We start from the raw sequence: 21,408 nt of genomic DNA on the forward strand, positions 1-21,408 counted from the left end.
AAGTGAGATTTGTTTGGGTACATTATTAATAGCATTTGTAATGAGGAAAGTTTGTTGTTTTGTTTGGTTTTTTTTTTTTTTCTTTTTTTGAGGCATTTTTACTCCTGAACAGCACTTGCGGTTTTTGGAATTTTACAAGAAGCTTTCCACACTGGGTTTACAGCAGGAAAATGGGCATAATGATAATCAACTACATCTGCAAACTCTGGAACAGGAAAAGAAGTATATTTCAGTGAGGAAGAACTGTGCTTACAATTTTCCAGTAAGTAATATTAATTTAATATTTAATATTAATTTGTGTTGTACATATAGTTCCCTATATAGGACTATACAAGTGATAGAGGAGTTATTCCCAAGTTATTAGCTAGATTTAGCTCTTTCCTGCAAACTTTCAGTTAGTGAGCTTGTGCAAAAGAGTTAGGAAATACTACTTTTTGCAGAGCCTCAAAAAATTATTGGCAAATTCGGACTGAGGGAATGGTGTTCTAAGAGTTTACTGGTCTTATTCTTTCTTACACATTTTTTCCAAAAACTTAGCACAAAGGATTTGGGAAAAGGTCTGTGAAACAGAGTCCCCAGTTTCAAACCACTTGAATCTACACTTCCACATTCATTGTGTGTCACATCATTCTAGGGAGTTGGAGATTGAAACTGAATGCTCAGGTTGATGTTTTAGTCATGTTCCTGCCTGAGTACAGAAAGACTTTTCAATTTTATGTGAGGTCTTTAAATACACCAGTCATATTTCTGTAAGTCTACTTTGTATTTTGACATTCTGCATTTGTATTCAATGAAAAGATGTTTGCACCAAGAGCCAGTGGACTGCTATTTTTTCTTCTGCCTTTTAGAGGCAAACACAGAAGCAAAAATGTAGGTAGACATCTGTTGGTTTACTTGAGCAAAACCAAGGTATGTACAAACATAATCATATTGAAATTCAGATTCTTCCTTTGCTGCTTGCTGAAGTGTTCTTTGTTTTTGAAGTATCCATTTGCAGTTTTTGCTAGAGTACAGAAACATTAGCAATATTTATAAATCTGAAGTTTTATATCTCATGGTTTTAGTCTTTATCTTCAAAAAAACAGCCTGCAGCATGTCTGGAAGATAAGTTAATTCAGTTTAGTTCTCAACTCTGGATTTTGCCTGGTGCCTGTGTTTTAGCAAGGCCAGCAAAACCTCCGCACTTCCTCTGTAAAATAACAACCTGTTACCTCTCAAGTTCATCTGATAATATCTGCTAGTGTCATCCTTTAGCTGTGTAGTTTAAAAAGGACTTTATCCTTCCACAGGCCATGATTGTTTTTGTGGATCCAAAGAACTTCCATTTAGAACTTTATTCTGTATTCTTCTGCCTTTGTCATGACCCTGAAGTTCCTGTCAGATATACCATGGCCATTAGTTTCTTTGAAGTAAGTCTACAATGGTTCTTTGTTACTGTTCACATAGTTTTATTTTATTTTGCTTTCATCTTTAAGCTTACATTTGTGGCTGTTCAACCAAAATAGACATGAGAAAACGTATTGAAATTATTTAGTTTTTCAAGGGTGTTTGGTTCCTTCTAACCTCAGTATATAGCCCATTTACACACATTATTTTATTTAAGTTGTGTGACATTTGTCTACAAGAGATTACTGCTAGGTCAGATTGTAAGGAGCAATGAAAAAAATGTACAAATACATAGGTATTATTAACTCTATGGAGTGAATTCCAGAAATTAAAATGTGTTTTATAACACTTGTGTTTCAGTCTTTGAGCTTAGCTTTGATCCCATTTTTTTTCTAGGGAAATTGGTAAATTAAGCAGTTTGCTGAAAACTTTTAAATGAATAGTAGAGGGAAAAATGGCTTTACTTCCACCATTGTAAGAAAGATGTATGGATTTCCAGTTCTCATTAGCTATTGATATCTTGTTTTAATGAATGATAGTCCAACATAATTGTTGAACTTGTAAAATTAGCATCAATTCTGCATAATATTTTGTTTTAGCTGCATAGCACTATTAAATACTGCCTGAATATAAGGAAAGTATTTTAGCTCATAAAAAAAAAACAAAACTGTAAAGTTATACCTTAGTCTAAATATACATTTAGTTCTTGTTGATTTAATTTTAACAGTTTAACTAGGCAACCACCTGACAGGTAAAAATGAGTAATTTATGGCATTCCCTGCTAGCTGGATTACTTTCCAAAAAATATAAGTCCTTGTAGCCATTTTCTTAAAGCTTCATCTTGATTGGAAGTAAGCTCTTATTTTCACTTGGCTTAAAGGAACATTAAGAAAAATCATCTAAATATTTCTTGTGGCAAAAAAAAATCTCATTCCTCAAGTTTGTGTTATGCTTGCTATAAAAGCTTTTTAATAGCATGGAGATGGACCGCTGGTGTTTTTTAAAAGTGTACATAAGACTTATGAATCACATGAGTCAGTCACAGTCAAAAACCAAAAGGAGTAAGGGGTGGAAACTTCAGGTGGAAGGTTTGGGAAACTTAAAATCCAGCACAGGATAAGAAAATTTTGCATTTCATCTTCTGTAAATTATACAGCAGGCTGACTCTTAACTCTCCTAATTTACAGCATTTGAATATTCCTCAAGGAAATTTCTAGCCTTGCAGTGCAGCCTAAAAACTTCTTGTTAAATGTGAATAGAGTTAATTCCAAAAGAATGTTTCATAGTTAGATAATAGACCTGTTTCTTGTCTCATGTTCTTTATATAAGCTTGTTTTTAATGTGATCGGGGGAAAGTACACAACTTTAGGAAGCTGATATTAAACACTTTTTTCTGTGTCTCTTCATGCTTGCTGTAAAGTAAGAAAGCAGTGTTGTGCCATAGAACTAAAGAATGTTTCACCTTGCTATCTTACTGTCATTTTCTAGGTTGCTAAGCTTTTAAATTCTGATGTGTATACAATACATAAAGAACTGGTTACACTGTTACAGGATGAGTCACTGGAGGTAATACACTTTTATTGGAGCTTTTTTTGCTTGTTACATCGAGGCAGATAATCTTCATGTTTAATAACTCTTCACTACCATAGTAGAGTAACAATTTGAAATGATTAACAGCTTTTTACGTCTATTGCACAGACTCTGCATAAAGATGCCAGCCTTCTGTGAATAAAAAGGAGGAAAATAGGAAGGTGTTTGAATTTAGTAAACCCACACTAAATTTATTAGCTTTTAAAAATACTAATTCTAAATAGTTTTAATTGTAGGTTAATAGTTAATAGTTAATTGTAGGTAATAATTATTTATTACCTTGCAAACTCTAAAAAGCTTTGGGTTTGGTACAATATTAAACTAATAGTTGATAGGATTCAAGGTCTTTTGCTTTGTTTCATTTTTATTGTCCAGTTGAGGAGGAGATAAAGAAGTTGTGTATGGTTTGAAGATCAAGATTTCCAGAAAGAGTTTTGGTCCATGGTAACTTGCATAGAACATGAATCAGTTATATTGCAGTTAGCACAGTGAGACTTTTTAGGATGTAAAAAACAGACATGTTCAAGAAAAAAATGACCATTTCCTCTGATACTGGTTTCTCTGGTAGTAAGTTAGACTACTCCAGTTAGAAAACTTGTCTGATCACATAAATAAAAACTGAGACCTGTAATGCTTATATTACTTACTGCATTAAAATATCAGTCATCAATGCAACTAATCTCCATTTTCCTTTCAATATGAGAGAGCAGTAACTTGAAAGGTGTCAGCAGGGATATGTTGGTGAGAGTTAAAAATGGAGTTAATTTACAGACCTCTTTCATGCAGCCTTTCTTTAAATAGGTGTTAGATGCCCTAGTGGGTCACCTTCCTGAAATCCTTGAACTAATGACTAATAGAGGAGAAAACAATGGATCAGAAAGCAAGGTAGGTATTCTCATGGGGTTTTTCAAATTTTCTTTCTAAATGAGGGTAGTAAGAAATTTCAGACAAATTTTGTAGGAAGAGGCTTTCATGATTAGTTTCTGCTTTGAAGAGATACAAAGTTTCCATTTCTTTTTTTTTATTGTTGACATTATAAGCTTTAACATTAAAAAAAATTGGAAAGATTAGAGTTAATATGAAAATGTACAGTTTATACATGTTCTTTTTCTAATTAACCACAGGTGAGTGAAAACAAAACTTGGTTTTGTGTTAAGGGATTAATAGCTAATACCTAATTTAAATTTTTCATATTGATGTATCAATTGCTCGTGGGTGCCATTTTCAGGCTTCTGCTAGAAGAAAATCTATTTCCTGAAGACACTGAATTAAGAGATCTGTACTCAGCTCACATCTTTTCTAATTTAATTGTATGTGGCTCTGGATGATGGTTTATTCCCTGACTCCTCACCTCTAAGATGGAACAGAAAGGTTGCTGGTTTTGAGCATACTTCCTAAATCTATGATAAATTGAGATATTGCAGTAGTATAAGAACTGAAGAAATTTATTTTCTTGTACGTGAAGAAGTTGACAGTGTAATTAAAAAATTTGAATTTGTCAGTTGTTTACAGCTGTAAATATATATAACATATAGAAAATGCAATGCCAGGTGTGGCAGTTTGTTTAATTTTTCTTAATATTAAAGGGAATTTAGCTTGGCTACTAAAAATTCTTTGCCTTCTACTGAGAAAAGGTGTACAATTCCTACTAAAATTAATTCCTACTAGAACTAATTAGGGGATTGAGAACAATAACTGCAAAGATTAAGAGGATAAAAGAGAATTGGTATTCATTTGGTTTGAGAAAGAGAGTGCTGAGGAGAGTTGGTGTAATGGTTTTAATATCTGTAAAAGGGTGTTCCAAAGAGAACGGTGTTTAGTTTTCCTTTGTCAGGAGAAGGGATTAGAGATGAAAGTCTATTTAGCTAGGTACTAAAATACCTTTTGTATTAGTCTTCCCTTCTTCTATTGTTGTGATTTTCTTTTTAAGTATAGTGACAAGACACACAGCTTGAAAATGTAAAATTATTGTTTATCTTTCTGTTTCTAGTTACTCTCTATTCCTGACTTGATTCCTGCATTAACGGCAGCAGAACAGAGAGCAGCGACTTCTTTAAAATGGAGAACACATGAGAAGTTACTGCAAAAATATGCTTGTCTCCCTCATATCATATCAAGTGATCAGATCTATTACCGTTTTCTTCACAGGATGTTGACAATCATTTTGACAAATGTGAGCCCACCTGTCGCTTTCTCATTTGTTTTGGTTTGTTAATTCAAGTAAGACCACTGGGTATTTGCTCTGTGTAGTACTTCCTGTGTTGTATTAAATTCCTATCCTTTTCATATGGTATATCAAGCCCTGTCATTATTTCTATAAGATTTTTTGCTGAAAACTTGCCCCCATTTGAGGAACAAAATTTGGATTGACAGTTTTCCTCCTACCTAAGACTTCTTCCTTTCCTTGTGCTCATCATCAGTTTGTTTCTAGATAAATCAAAACCTTTTCCTCTGAAATATGCCTTCTTTTTCCTGATTCCATACATTAGTGTTTGTTCTTTATGAAAGAACTCTGCATTTCTAAAATAAATTTTCATTTAGAGCCACTACTCTGAAATTTTTCTGAGATAATTCATGAATAAAACTGTTGTAAAAGAAGATGATGTAAATTTTATTTCTAACACCTGCAATACAGAAGGTGCCTTGCCAAACATGGAATATTTTAAGGTGCTTATGGAATAGTTAAATCTATAAGTTGGGCAGAAGGAATAAAGAAGCAGGTGTCTCATGAATTGGCAAAACTTCCTAATTCTCCCTTACGTTATGGCATTTATTTAAAAATTCATAAAGTTGCGTAACTTTTTAGCTATTTTTCTTCTAATTCTATAAATGTTTTTAGTCATACTCCTGCAGATACATTTAACTGTGTTCCTTTTATTTCTTTCAAGAATGTCCTGCCAGTGCAGAAAGCAGCTGCTCGGACTCTGTGCGTTTATTTGCGCTACAATCGCAAACAGGAACAGAGACACGAGGTTATTCAGAAACTGATCGAACGTAAGAGATGATCTTTCCTCCATTACTGAGAAATGAAAGTTAGTTTTGGCTGAAGATCTATTTACAGTTACATTTATTCAGTGTAATTTCTTTCCATCATCGGAAGGACTACGCTTTGAAGACATTCAGTTGCTCATATTATCACCAGTAAAATGTACTGTGAATATGTGAGGAATAGAGCTGGAGCTATATAGATTTATATAAAGGGCTTGGGGAAGAGGCAATGCAGAAACTGATAATATGCCAAGACCCCTCAACCCTACTTCTTTTAGCCAAAATTACTAAGTTGTGGGTGCAGCAATATAAAAAACAGAGTTCCGCTGTAGAAGTAAAATTCTCTAGAGACTTCAGCATAATAAATCTCAGAAATTAATTTATTAATCAGTCACCTAAATTTGATGTTTTGGTGTATGCTATGTGTTTTAAAGATAGCTTAGAAGTTTTAACAGTTCTCATTAACATTCCTTGATGTTAACACAGTAATTTTGATAGTTCTGTAACATGGTTTGAAAGGCATACAGGACTTAGTTTAACACTGTAGGTAGTTCACTTACTCTGTTGCTTTTTTGAGTGCTCACTGACAGAATTAATTGAATTCAGAATGTTAGTTTTTTACTAAAAGAAAGAATTGAGATAGGCTGAGAATATGTCTTTTGATGCCTGTGATTATCATCTTTTAAGTCAAAGGTCAGCCTGTGAAATGTTTTCTATCTGACATTGAAAACTTGACAGATAATATCTGCAAATTTTTATTTTCCAGAACTGGGCCAAGGAAAAAGTTACTGGAACAGACTTCGTTTTTTAGATACTTGTGAATTCATTATGGAACTGTTTTCAAAATCATTCTTCTGTAAATACTTCTTTTTACCTGTGCTTGAACTTACCCATGACCCAGTGGCAAATGTCAGGTATGTAGACTATGTAGCAGTGTACAGGAAAAAGAGCTATAAATAATATATTAGAAATACTGTTAAAAGTTTTGTGTTTTGCTTAAATAATGGAATTGAATGAAAACATAAAGAGCTTTCAGAATGACCAGTACTAAAGATGCAGGGGAGTGTGGGAATGGTGCTAGAAAATCCCAGAAGCAGGTCAGTAGGTAACTGATAAAGTTAGGTGTGCATATCGCTTGGAAAATCCAGAGGTCTCCTTATTTCTCTAGATTTTAAAAAGAAACCCAGACAAACCAAATATGTTTGTGGACTGTATTCATGATCTATAGAGACTTTTTGAAAACAGTATGTCTGGAATCAACACATAAGCAACAATCACTTCTGAAAAATAAGACCACTTAATTATTTTGTGTCAAATGCTAGCATGCAATGCATTGAGAATTAATGATTTATGTTAAGCGTCTGCATCAAAAGGTGAATATTTGGGTTGTTTGTTTGGGGTTTTTTTTGTAGAATGAAGCTATGCTGCTTGTTGCCAAAAGTCAAATCTACTCTGAAGATTCCCACTGATAAACATTTACTTCAGCAGTTGGAATTATGTATAAGGAAACTTCTGTGTCAAGAGAAAGACAAAGATGTCTTGACTATTGTGAAAAGAGTAAGCATTTTTCTTTTTAAGCAGTGTTTAATCTTGGGTTTATCACTGAAAGTTAAGATGACTAAAGTTATGCTTTCTGTGGATTTTCTCAATGTAAGAACAGGAGATTAAAAAATTCCATTCTCTATTATGTAATTTTGAACAATTAAAAGATGATGTAGTATAGTATGTTCTGTGAAATTTAGAAGTGTTAATTTTTTCCTTGGTTACTTATATTGCAGTTATTTTGTAGTGATTCAAATTCAGGATTTTGACTCAATGACCATTTATGAAAAAAAAAGACTAGAGAAAGATTGAATATTGATTCTAGTAAAACTCATCAGGTTTGTTAGACAGAGATATCTTGTTAGACTAGATATTTTTCAATATACAGACAAAGCATTTGCAGGATTTTAAAATGTTACAAATGTCTTTTTAATGTGAATATTCAAAAAAGTACATCTTTAAGGAATGTCCATGCTTAGACTCAAATTTAGAAACCATGAAGTGAAATAGCTCAAGTAGATGGCTTCCTTACAGGGCCAGTCTGCAGGAGAGAGGCTGGGTGAAAACCTGTGTGGAACCTTCTGAGTTAGACACAGGTTCCTGAGTTGCTTTTTTCAGTCCTGGTTCCTATGCCTGTGCTATAGCTATTCTTGCTGTGGTGCTTCCTTGAGTGTGTTTTGATTTCCATACAGATATTCTGTGAATCTATTCATTGTGAGTCTCAGCAGGGCTCTGAGAATACTCTCTGATAAACTTTTATGCAGCTTTTAAACTGCATTTGTGCCACAAAAATAAAAGCATAGGCTTCAAATATGTAGGAAGAAAAGGCAATTCTTTACTTCATAGTGTGGCATGCTGTAGAGTAATAATAAATAATGGTTTAATTTTCTTTGTAGACGGTGTTAGAATTGGACAGAATGGAGATCTCTGTGGATGCTGTAAGTACTTACTAACTTTAATACTTATAAACTCCTCTTAGTTTCCAGTTTCATGTAGTGATTTTTTATTTTTATTGATTTTACTTTGAAGTTTCAGAAAAGATTTTACGAAAATGATTTATTGGATCAAGAAAAAGAGAGACAAGAACATCTACTTTTGGAAATGGTATATTTCATCAGTACACTGTCATTATTTTAAAATAGTTTCTAGCTCTATATTAATGAGGCAGTAATATAAGGTAGGGGAAATGCATATTTTGGAGAGACCTGATCGGTTCATTATCTGTGTGTGGTTTCACTTTGTAATAGGGTTAAGTCCTTCAAAGTAACATGTAACATTTTTCTTTACTACCTAAATTGTGCTGTGTCAATTAGAAAGGCAAACTTGAGTTTTTTGAGAAATACCATGTATAACATGATAAACTGACCAATGGAATTGGAATTCACATACAGCTTCCCTAGGCAAGGAAATTATTCTCATAACTTCTTTTGTCCCAAGGAAGCCAAAGAATGCTCTGTGTTACAGGCTTTCCAACTAGCCAGGAAAGAGAGAACAGCAGAAGGTGCAGTAGGCACTTCAGCACACAGCTTGTATCTTCACCACATCTCCACAAAGCCTAAATTAGACCACAGCAGTCCTCCTGTCTGCTGCCTCCCCTCCACCTCCAGCCTGAGGTGGGAGAAGCTGAGCAGCTGACACGATTCAGAAGATCCTAAAATTGTTAGCATGGTTCATCTGACTTGTAGTAAATGAACTTCTTTGTAGTGAACCAGAAGAGATTCAGGAGGGTCCCAAAAATGTCCTTGTTTCCTCCTTTGTGGTCCACTTTGCTGTCAGTGGGTATTGCAGGTCAGTATGAGCAAATATACCTGAGCCACAGATTTCCTGCCACTTCCAGTGTCCTGGGCCAGCTGGATTCTCAGACCTGCACACACACTCAACTCAAAGTCTTGAACTTGGCTCAGGCAGTCTGCAGGTAGATACAGTTAATGCTTTTATACTGAAAGGGTTTGCCTGGTGCAAAAGAGCCTCCAGTGCTACTGTGTGTTGTATGATGACATCAATTTTTACCCTGTTTCTACAGCTGCAGTTTAGAAAAGCACCTGAATTTTTATGGTTTAGGCCACCGATCTGTGCCACCCTTTTGTATCACAAAGGCCTCATTGGCACTGTCTGTGAGAGCCATGCTTTTGGGGAACCTGAGAGGCACACAGTGAATTGGGACATGTTGCAGTCCCAAACAGATGCAGAGCCATTCAACCCACTTAAATGTATCTAACTGCCAAAGATTTTAGTACTGAATATGTTAATAAGTTTCCTTCATTTTAGTAGCTGATTTTGTAGGAACTATTTTCCAGCAACCCTGACCTGAATTAATTACCTCTTTCTTTTCTTGACTGGGTAGTAATTAGAATGGCATGAAAAATATAGATTAGAGCAATTATGGTTCACTTAACTTTCATTGTGAAAATGGTATAGAAAATTAGCTAATATTGTGTAATTTTTTGAAGCTAGTGTGATATCTACTCATCAAATGGAATATATTTTTAGGCTGGGTAGTATTACAGAAGGGCAAATAAATTCCATGAACCTGAACAATTTTACATAGTTGATTTTGTCATAAAGATTTATCAACTGTAGATTTTAGTTCTTTATAAAGTTTGAATATATGTGACACAGCTTAAAATTTAAGAAAAACATTTTCATTGAATTGTATGAAATAAAAGTGTTGCCTGTTCTGTTTTCAGGGTGTCTGTGTTACAGAACATTTTTACATTGCCAGCTGCCAATGTCTGTATCTTTTTGAATATAAAAAATGCCAAAAGCTGGGCATAATTTTAATTATAAGTTCTAGATGTGAACTTCAACTCTGAGCTTTCTTCAGATTGTGGTTTTAAAATGAGATATGTACCCTGATTTCTTTCTGTATTACTTAATTGGTTCTCTGGATATTCATCAGGGATTGTAGAGCAGGAGAGTAGAAATGAACTGTTACTTGGAAACACGTTTATTTACTTTTACCTGAGTAATATCTAAGAAAATTATTCATTCTTTTAGGAACAATTAGAAAAAGAGAAGCAGAAAAATGAAGGAAGATCTACAAATATTAATGATAAAATGTTTGAAAAGAAACGTAAGTTTGTTTATGTACATGTTTATGCATGCTTTTGTCTTCTACAAAGGTAGTAGAGAAAGGAGCAGGAAAGAGACACTTTATACAATAAACAGAGATTTAGAAATTGGATATAAAAATTGTTTCTATGTATTAATGAAGTTGTTTATGAAAAATGGCCTCATATTATGTATAATATATAATAACCCATGTATTTTATTTTGGCTTTATTAATAAAATACATTACAGTTTTAGTTCTCTGTTATTTTTCATTTTGGGTTATAGTGTAAGTACTTGTCTGTGGTATTTCTGAAGTGCTAGTAGCACTGGATTAGATAGTATTACTCTTTGCTCCAGGACTGATATGTTATGTCCTCTCTCATATAAAAATTTAAGAGGGAAGGGATTTTACCAGACTTTTTTTTTTTTTTGTAGGTAGAGACAGTAAAACATCATCAGTGTTGGCAAAAAGTATCAATCTCTCTATTTCTGGAAGCTCTTCTGGTACATCAGCAGGTAAGAAGAGTTCAAAGACTCACTGAAACACTTTGATTTCACATCATCAGATTAAACCCCAGCAAAGCTGCTGCTGACATCTGTGGACCCAAGTTACACCTACTGCACAGAGGAAAAGATACTTCTCCTAGAACTGAATGTATTTTCTCTGGTTTTTAGTTTTGTTTCATTCTGTAATATATAAATAGTGACTTAAGGATTATTTTTTTAAATTAAAGTATTTAAATCATCTCGTTCCTTCATTTATCATAGATTGACAGAAAAATATATTTAAAAGTGTTCTTAATTATTGAGGAAATGCAATATTCATATTAAAAAATGTTCTTTATAATTTTAGGCAAAGAAGAAAAAAAATCCAAGCTGGTTCGAAGCCAATCTTTCAGTACTCAAGTACTGCATCCAAAATACAGCAACATAGACAAGTGCCCTAAGTATCTTTATAATCTTCATTGCTTACCTCATAGGCAAATGTTTGCTAATGGACAGCTCTTATGAAATTAGTGCTCATGGATCTCTGAAAGCAGTGATGTGCTCATTGAATTGTGACTTATATTTTCAGCTTTCTGTTTAATTGATTAACTGAAGGAAGAAACATCTAAGGCATGCTGAAGCCTAGAAATGGTTATGAATTCCTTTTAAGTTAATAAATGTCACCTTTTATCATATATTAAAAGTAATTTTCAATATGAATTGCTAAATCTAATTTTATACATTTCTTAAATACATTTCAGCACAACTTTCTCATTTAATTTCTTCATATAAACTCAGAAATAACCTCCAATACTATTAAACTGCAGGATGATGTAATTGAGAGGAACACTTTTGGAAATAACCAATTTGGTTTTGTTCTGTTTGGTTTTTTAAAGTAAAAGTTCTGCTACAGGATATACATCTTCAGTACCAGGGATGGGAAAGAGTTGTATGTTATCCTTTAGTGGTAAGTAGGTCACTATAATGTGTTTTACTTCAGTTTTTTTGCTTGGTTATTGAACATATGGGCCCAATTAGGCAGGCATACTCTAAGGTATCATTCTCCTAAAGAAAACAGAATAATAGATATCCAATAGATTTGGGCATTTAAGTGCTAGTCTAGTAAGTATTTTTCAGATTCTTTTTTTTTTTTTCCTACACATTTGTTTTAATTGACATTTAAAAACAGTAAAAGTAAACTGAGTTTGTCATGTCCTGGTTGGAATTTCAGGTATCATAAAAAGGTTGAGTCTGGAGTTTTTCTCCACCTATTTTACATGAGGAGAATGCATATTATGTAAAAATTCTACTGAATTAAGAGAGAGAAACTACTGTTTGCAGTTCTGTCCACTAAATTTTAAAGAGTTTGGATGCTTAAAGATAAGATTGAGATGAATGGCTTCCTAGAGAAACCTTTCTTTCAATTCACTACCATTAGCCACTAGGCAGTTAAATTACATTAAAGAGCTAAATTTTAAGCAGCTAAAGTTTGGCCTAAGAAATCACACTCTTTACATACATTAAATATATTAATATTTTCTTTGAAAATGTGTATTCCAGTTATTTAGTGGGGCTGTTTAATAAAAATACTTGAAGAAATATTAAGTAGAAACCATTCCATTAAAATTTCGGATTAGTGCCATAGGAAATAAGCCACTATTGTCACACGAAAAACAGCTCATTCTGTTTACTTTCTGTGCAGTGTTTTCAACCAAAGTTCTTTGTCTAAGCTGCCCCTCTGTGTTTCAGATGACTCCTTCAGGACTCATGCTGCTGGCAATAGTGGGAATGCTGCCTTCCATTCCAGCTCTTCTCGCAACTTATTCAACTCAGCTGACCACAAGAGCAATGGGAATAAGGAGAGTCAGACCCTCAGAAAGATGAGCATGTAAGTTGTTGAGAAGATGTTAATCTGAGCCTAGGGGTAATGCTTTCAAAGGGAACTCAAAAGAGCCATGTAAAAAAAATTAGGCCTGTATTTATTATACTTCTGCACACAGATTTTGAGATACTAAAATAGCAGGGTAGAAATGTGGTGTATGCAATTGTAACTGTTTCTAAGATGGCATTACCTTCTAATTAGTCTTTCACATTGTTTCTCCTGCACATATTTGCATTCAGCTGGTATATAATTGAGAGGGTGGAATGGGAAAAAGTGAAGGTTAGTGCCTTTGATATGTAATAACTACAGTCACAGTGATTTAGCTGCCTGTAGTTGGAGAAATTGAAGTATTTTTAGACTACTTCATTTCTAATTTTCCTTCTTTTTGTGGACTTATATATGTTTTATCGTTATGTAACAATTCCATCATGAATCTTGAGCCTTACAATGAACTGGTACTGGTATTTGTTATTAATGCTGACTTCTTTGCCTTACCATTTACAAAAAAACAAAAAATCAATGCTAGGCATCTCCCTCAGGCTGCTTTCCTTTAAACATCAGCCAGTGCTGTTCAGCATTTTGCAAGAACAAAATCAAAGATGTATTTTATTCTCCTGTGCTAAAACTGTAAATCATAGAAAATCACTGTGACACACACTCACCCAGATCCCTGTAGACTCTAGCAGCAAATTCCCTGCAGATTCCTTTTACACTATAACTAAATTACTGTCATTGGACTAGCTGTAATTTTGTGGGCTCAAACTGAGACTTTTCTTTGCTAGCAGAGATTTGCATTCTTAGTCAAGGCAGAATGGAGAACGGGAAGGAGCCTGCTACAGCAAGAAAGGGAGTCTGGGAAAGCAGACTTCAATGTACAATGTACAATGAAATTACAACTGGAAGCTAAGATAGGAAAGAGAAAACATCTTATACTGGTTTGCTAGGTAGAGAGAGGAAACAATAGTGATGGTCTGTTTTGGTGAATTAAATATCTGGATGAATATATTTTTCCACTTCTGTATTTTCAGTTCCCTTTAAAAAAAAACCAAAATATCTTCCCACCTTTAGTCAGGATTTTAAGTTAATAAAATTACTAAATTGCAAAATAAAGCACTAAAAACTTTAACAAACAAAAAGAGAAATTCTCAGGACAATATTCGTTTAGCTCCTTGTGTACTTGATTTTTTTCTGCTGGAATTCTGCCATCTTCACTGTACAAGATAAATTGTTTTCTGGAATGAACTCAAGCTTGCATAGTGACCTGTAGTTTTTAAAACTGCTTTTATTTTGTAGAGAAGGTTGGAAGCTAAGTTGTGAATGCAGATGGCCTCTGTTGAGTAAGTGGCTTCACAGGAGTAGTACTTAAAGGTGCCAAATCACTTTGCCCTCTGTCCTTGTCTTTGCCAGTGTCTAATGGCTTCTCTTAATACTACCCACAGCACTTCAGGCTTTTTATAGGTGATCATTAGGAGGTCACTTATTTCAAAGTGCACCATTTCTAAGTCAGCAGTTAGATTAGTAGACATGCTGACATTTTCAGCTATCTCTAAAGTAAATGGGGCATTTATCTTGAGAATAAAATGTAGTGGAGTGCTACATAGTTTAAAAAATCAGGTGTGCTCAAAACCTCATTTTCTTTCACCCTAATCACTGTATGCCTCTTTTCCTTGCTTTAAAACTAGAAAATTAGTTCAAATGTTGTAAATATTTTTAGCAATCTGTTGAAATTCCAATTACTTGCTGTCCCACAAGGATTTGGGGAAAAATGAATTAATTAATATTCATGAAGCATTGAGGTGCAAAGATTAGTTAGACATATTTTTTATCACATAAAACATTCCAAAATTTCAAAGGTTTTTCTATCTTTCATTTAAAATAAAACTGATATCTTTTGTTTAAATACAGAGGGATAGGAAAAGGCTCACACAGAGCAGTTTGCACTTTTGTCTTCAGGCAGGAGAGTGGAATGTAAGAAACACAGCTTCAAGTCTCTGTGTACCATTCCCAAACAAATACCCTAAGAGCAGAGTATTTGAAAGTAGGTATCTGATCAAACACAGTGATCTGGGTGCTTTGTCAGGTTCAGAAAGTCCCTGAACTGCATAGGGTCAGAAGCTAAGAGGATGTATCAGGGGAAGAAAAACATTTTTGGGAAAAGAAGAGGAAGCTTAGGATGTTCTACATTTAGTTCTGAATAAGAGTTTTAGTATTCTGTGTTCTTTTAGGAAAAGACATCTCTCAATTTGGTCTGATGTCTGCCGTGCTGTAGATTCAACTTCTTGTTTGTAAACTGACCCAATACTTAACTGTTTTCATAAGAAAATGAAGCAGCTGTATGAGGAGATATTAAGAGATACAGATACAGGAATGTCTGGTGGTAAATGCATTCAATCACAGACATGTTTAGCTATACTTTTTTATCTTTTACTCAGGAAATCAGGCCTGGTGCTAAATATTTGCACACTTAAATTAAAAATAAACAACAACAAACCAGAAAAAAAGTCAGTTTCAAGGAAGCATTATTTTCTAAGTTTAATGATGGAAAAAATTGATATCCAAATATATAAGCAGCTGACAGAAATCACTCTGTGAGAAGAATTTGACAATTGTACAGTGAGAAGTACAATTGAATTGATGCTCAACAATGAGCACCACCTTTGGTGGACTGAATAAGGCAGAAAACTCACTAAGGTGAGAAAATAATATTTGGGTGTTTTTTTAGACTGTATCATTGTGCAGATTCATGTATTTCATGTATGTGCTGGTTAAAATTTGCACTGACCATCTTAATTCTGGCAAGACCTAACTTTTAGTTTCCTGGCTCTGCAACTTGAGTAGAGTAACTTCTAATATGTTTCTGTTTCTAAGTAAATATGTGGGTAGTAACACAATAATTAAATTATAAGCAGATAAAATTATTGATTCTTAGTTTGAAGTGGTATATGTTTGGATAAAATATTGTTTAATTGCTTAAGCCTAATATTTCCCATAAAATTGCTCTGCAGATTATTGGTAAGTGTTCACTTTTGACAATATAGTGCAGTTTGCAGGGATGAAGAATTTCTGATTTCATATATGATAGTGCTCCAGGAATCTTTCAAAACTCAGAGTTACTTTGGTGGAGACCTGCAGTATTTTCTTATCACACTCATGCATTCAAACATTCAGTCTGAACTTATTCATAAGTATGTGCCAATTAAAGTTTTATCTCTTTTTGAAAATAACACAGCTGCAAAAAAAATAGTAAATAATGATCCAGTACTCACAAGCAGGTGACAAGGAAGTATTGTTTAAGTGTAGGTGTCAGTTGCTAGGTCTTAGGTGATACTTAGGCCATAGAAAATGCCAGAATTATGCTAAAGCAGCACCCATATAACTTAATGAGGGACTCACAAAAGAGAAGGCTACCTGCTTCGAGTACCTGATGGATAGGAAAGAATCAGAAAAAGCACTGGTTGAGTACTTTGTCCCACAAGAAATCTTGCTTAGTATGCAGAGCAGAGAAGTTTTTCTGACTTCCTGTTGAAGAATTGCCAGTTAGATCATGAATCATCCTAGCGCAGACATTGATATAAATCATGAACACTGTGTTCTATCAAGCAGTCTGATCTTCTATCATTAGGCCATGTAGCTTTATTATGTTCTTTTGAATGTTTTCAGCTTTATGAGATTGTTAGATAGAAGATATTTTGCTTGAGTTTATATTGCTGTAATATGACTGCAAATGTTCAACATGCAATTGTTTAAAACTATTTAGAAACTTTATAGATTTGTCAATGAATACATCCACTTCATAGATAGCATTTAAGTATTTTGCATCTTGCCTAGAGACATACAAATATTGGTTGATTTTATTTCACTTTTAATCAAAACTTTCTTCAAGGATGTGTGGTACAGGTTTTCCATCTTGTAAAAAGAGAGAGTAGATTTATTGTTGCGTAAAAATTAATTTTCCAATTTATTATTAGTAAATTAATTTTTATGCAACAATAAATCTAAATAAATATCAGTATTTTATAAGATTCCACAACTGACCTATAAGACATCTAGTTTGGTGCATGTACCAGTTAAATGTTTAAGATAAGTATTTTAAAGTAATGTCTTTCATCCAGTGCTATAATTGCTTAGAAAGTTAAGCACAAGATGAAATAGTTTTGCCACTGATCTACTACATTTGGAGGTGGTTGCTTACGGATGTTATTCATGTTTTGATCATCACATTTAAGATGCTGGAAGTTCCAAGTTCCAGTGGGACTGGCATGTGTTTTGTGTCCCATTTCTATGATGAAACGAGTAGGTATCCTGACACTGATATATTATCATATAATATATTCCATTTTTAAATATTCAGCAGTTTTAAAGCAGTGAAACAGAACAATATATTGTGCTATTTGTAAATGATAGTGTAAAATATTGATGAAAATTAGTTTTTCCAAGAGTTCTAAAAGTTACACCCATCTTGGAAATATTTCTGTCTGATACAAATTGTTTTTAATTGACATCTACTACTCTTTGAAACTGAAAACCAATATATCTAAAGATTAAAAAAATTAAGCCATGAAAAGTCCAGAAATTACCTAAATGACCTTGTGGTCAACAGAACAGCTAGAAATCACAGTGCAATGTGCCAGACTTCTGGCACTTTTTGGAGCCATGAAGAGACTGTTTGTGCCACCTTAATCATCTCACTCAGATGGATCTCTACAAGAACTTCTGTAGACACCTGAATGGAGAACTTCACCCTTCTTGACAAGAATGCCCTCAGAATATATCCATTTGGCTTTTTCACTGGGTGCAATAGAACAGCTCATAACTTTTAAAGTACAGCAGCTAAGAGCTATATTAAAATGTTCTACACAATAACAGTTTAATATGTTATGCAATTTAATGATATAGTAACAACGTATTATGTGTGTTTCTTCTTTTGTATGAAGAAAAAACAGAAAATCAAACTCCTAAATCACCTGAAAGAAAAATGAGGGAACCAGGGACTGGAGGAAGCAACGTTCTGGTGGGATAAGGTGGGAGCAGCAGATGGGACTCTCTGATGCCCGAACTGAATAAAACGCATCCTGCAATGTTAAAAATTTAAAATAAATCTTTTACATACAATTCCAAGGTGTAAAATATGTTCTGATAAACAATGTAATGGTTGCAGAATTTTAACATCATAGTGAAATGATTTGAACTATAACTTCAGCTATGTGCTCTTAACTGCTGCAGCTAAGGAGATTTTGTTTTCTTCAGTTAGGCCTTTATAGTTTGAAGTCTTGGATTTAGAATGCACATACCCATTATTTAATTGGCTTCTTTACAATCTTAGCAACCCTAAGCTCCCATATTTTAAGGAAGAAATAGAAGGAATTGTTATGAATATGAAAAAGGAATCCCACATTTTCAAGAATCTGCAAACCTAATTTAAGACCAAAGTCCAGAACCATTATTAAAAAAACATAGACTTTTGAAGCATTGTGCTGTGAATTTGGAATTAATGTTTTTACAAGTACTAAGTTCATAAAAATCCTGTGTAAGTTTCAAAGCAATCTAAAAGCAAATGTCTCCAGATGATGTAAAAAAAAGTTGTATTTCATAAGTTTTGTTGTATAAATACTTGTTTTAATTTTAGTATTTCAAATTGTATTTTCAATTTAATAATTTATAATAATGAATCTAGTTTTTAATCAGCTGCTGTTGCAAACTGTCATGGTTCAGTGATGTCATCTGCATTTGTTTGTATTAATGCTAATGTTTCTATCAAAATTAATGTGGAAAAACATGCAATCATATTTTGAAAAGTTCTATTTATGCCAATACTTGAGAGAGATTATGAAGCTATTGTCAGCTTCTCTTTCAAAATGGAGGCAGCATAAATATATTGATATCAGAAATATATGGTTTTTAAAATTTATTGGTGTATGATAAAGATGATCTGGTCTGTGTATGCAAATGTGAGTGTGGTTACTTTTTATAATGTAAAAACATGAATGGTGATTTACTCAAAATAAAATCTAGGACAATGCTGTACATGCATGTTCTTGAAAGAAAAATCTCAGGGCATCTTTTATAATTAAAATTAATAAAAGCACTTACCCATGGAGGGTATTTATTTAAAATACTAATAATGCTGGGTGTGTGCTGTCTTGTGTGAAGTACAAAATGTTTCTTTGGATTAAGCACTGTCTAAATGCTAAAGCTTCCTACACCTCAGTTAGATTTAGCAGTATTCTCTGTCTTAAGTCACAGGCATTATTTGGGTTCTCTGGAAATACTTAATTTTTCAGTTTGCTCTGCAGCCTGGCATAGGATCTTGTACATCATGGATTTCTTTAAAAGCTTCTTTGAGTTTTATGATGTTTAACATTCAGTATTGATAGAGGTGTACCGATGACCTGGGCTGGCTCCTCCTGGGTTCTGCATTGATGCGAGCAGATACCTCCAGTTCCCCAGGCACAGCTGACTCAGGTGCCAGCTACAGCTGCTCCCCCGTGGGCCACAGGAGACTGCCCAGGCTGTTCTCAGTCTGACCTTTGGCAGGACCAAACTCAGATCATCAGTAGCCAGCTGTAGAACAGGACTCAAAACTGTGTTTGCTCTTTTGACGCCTTGCAGAGCAATGCAGAACAACCAGTAAGTTCAGAAAATTGAAATTCTTTCTCCCCTTAATAAGCAGGTAATGACTTCTGTAAACAGTGTGTCTTTTGTTCCTTCTTGGCTGTCACTGTCTGTCATTTTAAACTGATTAATTTATTTAATGCTGATAACGTGCTCTACTCAATTACCTAAAATTCCTTCAATGTAATCTTGAAATGCTGTGTTTAGACATTTTTGGACTGGTCATTTTCCTTGTGCAGTACCTCTGGTGTCTTGTGCATACTTTCATCACTCCTTTGCACTACAGGCCTCCATCCAAGCAGTCTTTTTAGGGGCCACTTACTTCTGGGTTAGTTCCGTTAAACAGCACCACTGCATTTGAACCCTTCAAAGCTCTGTTTATACCTGCTGGTCAGCTGTAGCTCTGGAACAAGAGCTGAAGGTCAACTGTGCAGTGCCATTTGTTGGTTTTCATATAGACCAGTGGCAGGAAGGAGTGATTCTCTTTCTGGATATGTTTGTAATGCAGTCTGGAGCTAGGTTAGATGCACCTTCATAGTCTAGTCAGATAGCAGAGCCTGCCTCCTCAGTCCTTTGGTGAGTGGGGTACATCAGTGTCTGGGCTCTTGTGAGCAGACACCAAATAGTGACTGAGGTGATTTTTTGAGATTTACCAGCTTTATCCTATAATGTATCTTTTGTATCTTCTCTAGCAGAGTTATCTTGTGTTAATTGATAGACACCTGTGAAGTTCCTTGCCAAATGATTTTGAACAGTCTTCTGCTCCTTTTTGGGCAGATATTTTGTGAAGGTTGTATGAGCAAGCAGAATAATGCTGACATCTGTTAGTTACGTAAACCTAGAAGTGGCTTTTTGCATTGTTTTGTACTTTATAGATAGAACTCTGCTAATTAAAATCTATTAAATGTTAAGATCTTGTCATTCTGTTGGATGCACTGCTCTACTTGAATAAAGGAAATTGTTGTTAGATCATGGAAATATTTTTCTGAAACATGACGGCAACACCTTTGGCTTTTAGGCTCAACTCTGTGAATAGATTTATTACACTTTAATGGAGGTATGTTTTTCCCTACCAAAGTCTGCCTATTTCAGTTATAGAGTCCTGTTACAAAGTTCACCCTGGTGTCTAGATGATATTACAGGTAGAAATTCTGGGGTTAGCTAGAATTGTGCTATGGGCTAGCTTTGTGCTATGAAATAATACAGGCCAGATTTTCCAAAATCAGAATAACTAAGTTATTCTTCAGAACTAATTTTTTTAAATTCAAAGAATGTTTTCAAGGCACATCATGTACTCTGAGAAAATGAGGTGATTTGGTAGTCTGCATAAATGCTTTGAAAGAGGTCACAAGGTAGACTTCGTGATAGACTTATTTTCTACAGTAATAAAATAAAGATCTCTAGACAAAGTTTGTAAATTCTCTTTTAGGACTTGATACTCTTCTGTTTTTATAACTGGCAAAATTCTGCTAACATTGACGTCACTGGGCTCTTCGTCTCTTTGTAACAGAAGATAACATTGAGGAATCTGCAGTGTTTGGGAATGAGCTTCCTGAATATTTTGGTATTTGAATGGGGCTTTTTATTCAGATTTATCACTAAAATACTGATTTTAAAAATTTCACTTCTGTGGTTGTTGAGTTTTCTTTTACCAAAGGTAGATTTTACAAGTCACATTTTTATTGCTTTGAGCCTTAAAGAAGTTAGCTTGTTGTGTGGCATTAATAAAATACTGCTAGGATGACCTAGTGCTAGCTAGGAGAGACAGAACAGGTTTTCACATATCATATTTTAGTGTCTTTTTATTATAAAATAAATTATTAAAAATAAAGCCTCTTACATACCAAAGAATAGTAGCTATTACCTTTAT

The 21,408-nt window shown here is 34.1% G+C and overlaps 1 protein-coding gene across 2 annotated transcripts in view; it reads left to right on the plus strand.

Moving 5' to 3' along the window:
- Nucleotides 1-19,048, plus strand: part of PPP4R4 (protein phosphatase 4 regulatory subunit 4) — a 58,204-nt gene extending 39,156 nt beyond the window's left edge. For both annotated transcript variants that reach the window (XM_066552173.1, XM_066552174.1), the window contains 15 exons: nucleotides 93-262; nucleotides 1,290-1,409; nucleotides 2,875-2,952; nucleotides 3,778-3,861; nucleotides 4,967-5,149; nucleotides 5,865-5,970; nucleotides 6,731-6,878; nucleotides 7,377-7,521; nucleotides 8,403-8,444; nucleotides 10,504-10,579; nucleotides 10,994-11,074; nucleotides 11,412-11,505; nucleotides 11,941-12,011; nucleotides 12,794-12,932; nucleotides 17,861-19,048. In XM_066552173.1, coding sequence (XP_066408270.1) covers nucleotides 93-262; nucleotides 1,290-1,409; nucleotides 2,875-2,952; nucleotides 3,778-3,861; nucleotides 4,967-5,149; nucleotides 5,865-5,970; nucleotides 6,731-6,878; nucleotides 7,377-7,521; nucleotides 8,403-8,444; nucleotides 10,504-10,579; nucleotides 10,994-11,074; nucleotides 11,412-11,505; nucleotides 11,941-12,011; nucleotides 12,794-12,932; nucleotides 17,861-17,885 — 1,562 coding nt within the window. In that variant the 3' untranslated portion in view covers nucleotides 17,886-19,048. The remainder of the gene's footprint in view (nucleotides 1-92; nucleotides 263-1,289; nucleotides 1,410-2,874; nucleotides 2,953-3,777; nucleotides 3,862-4,966; nucleotides 5,150-5,864; nucleotides 5,971-6,730; nucleotides 6,879-7,376; nucleotides 7,522-8,402; nucleotides 8,445-10,503; nucleotides 10,580-10,993; nucleotides 11,075-11,411; nucleotides 11,506-11,940; nucleotides 12,012-12,793; nucleotides 12,933-17,860) is intronic.
- Nucleotides 19,049-21,408: the final 2,360 nt, after the last annotated feature.

The sequence above is a fragment of the Molothrus aeneus genome, chromosome 6 (genome assembly GCF_037042795.1).
Source record: "Molothrus aeneus isolate 106 chromosome 6, BPBGC_Maene_1.0, whole genome shotgun sequence".
Lineage (NCBI taxonomy): Eukaryota > Metazoa > Chordata > Aves > Passeriformes > Icteridae > Molothrus > Molothrus aeneus.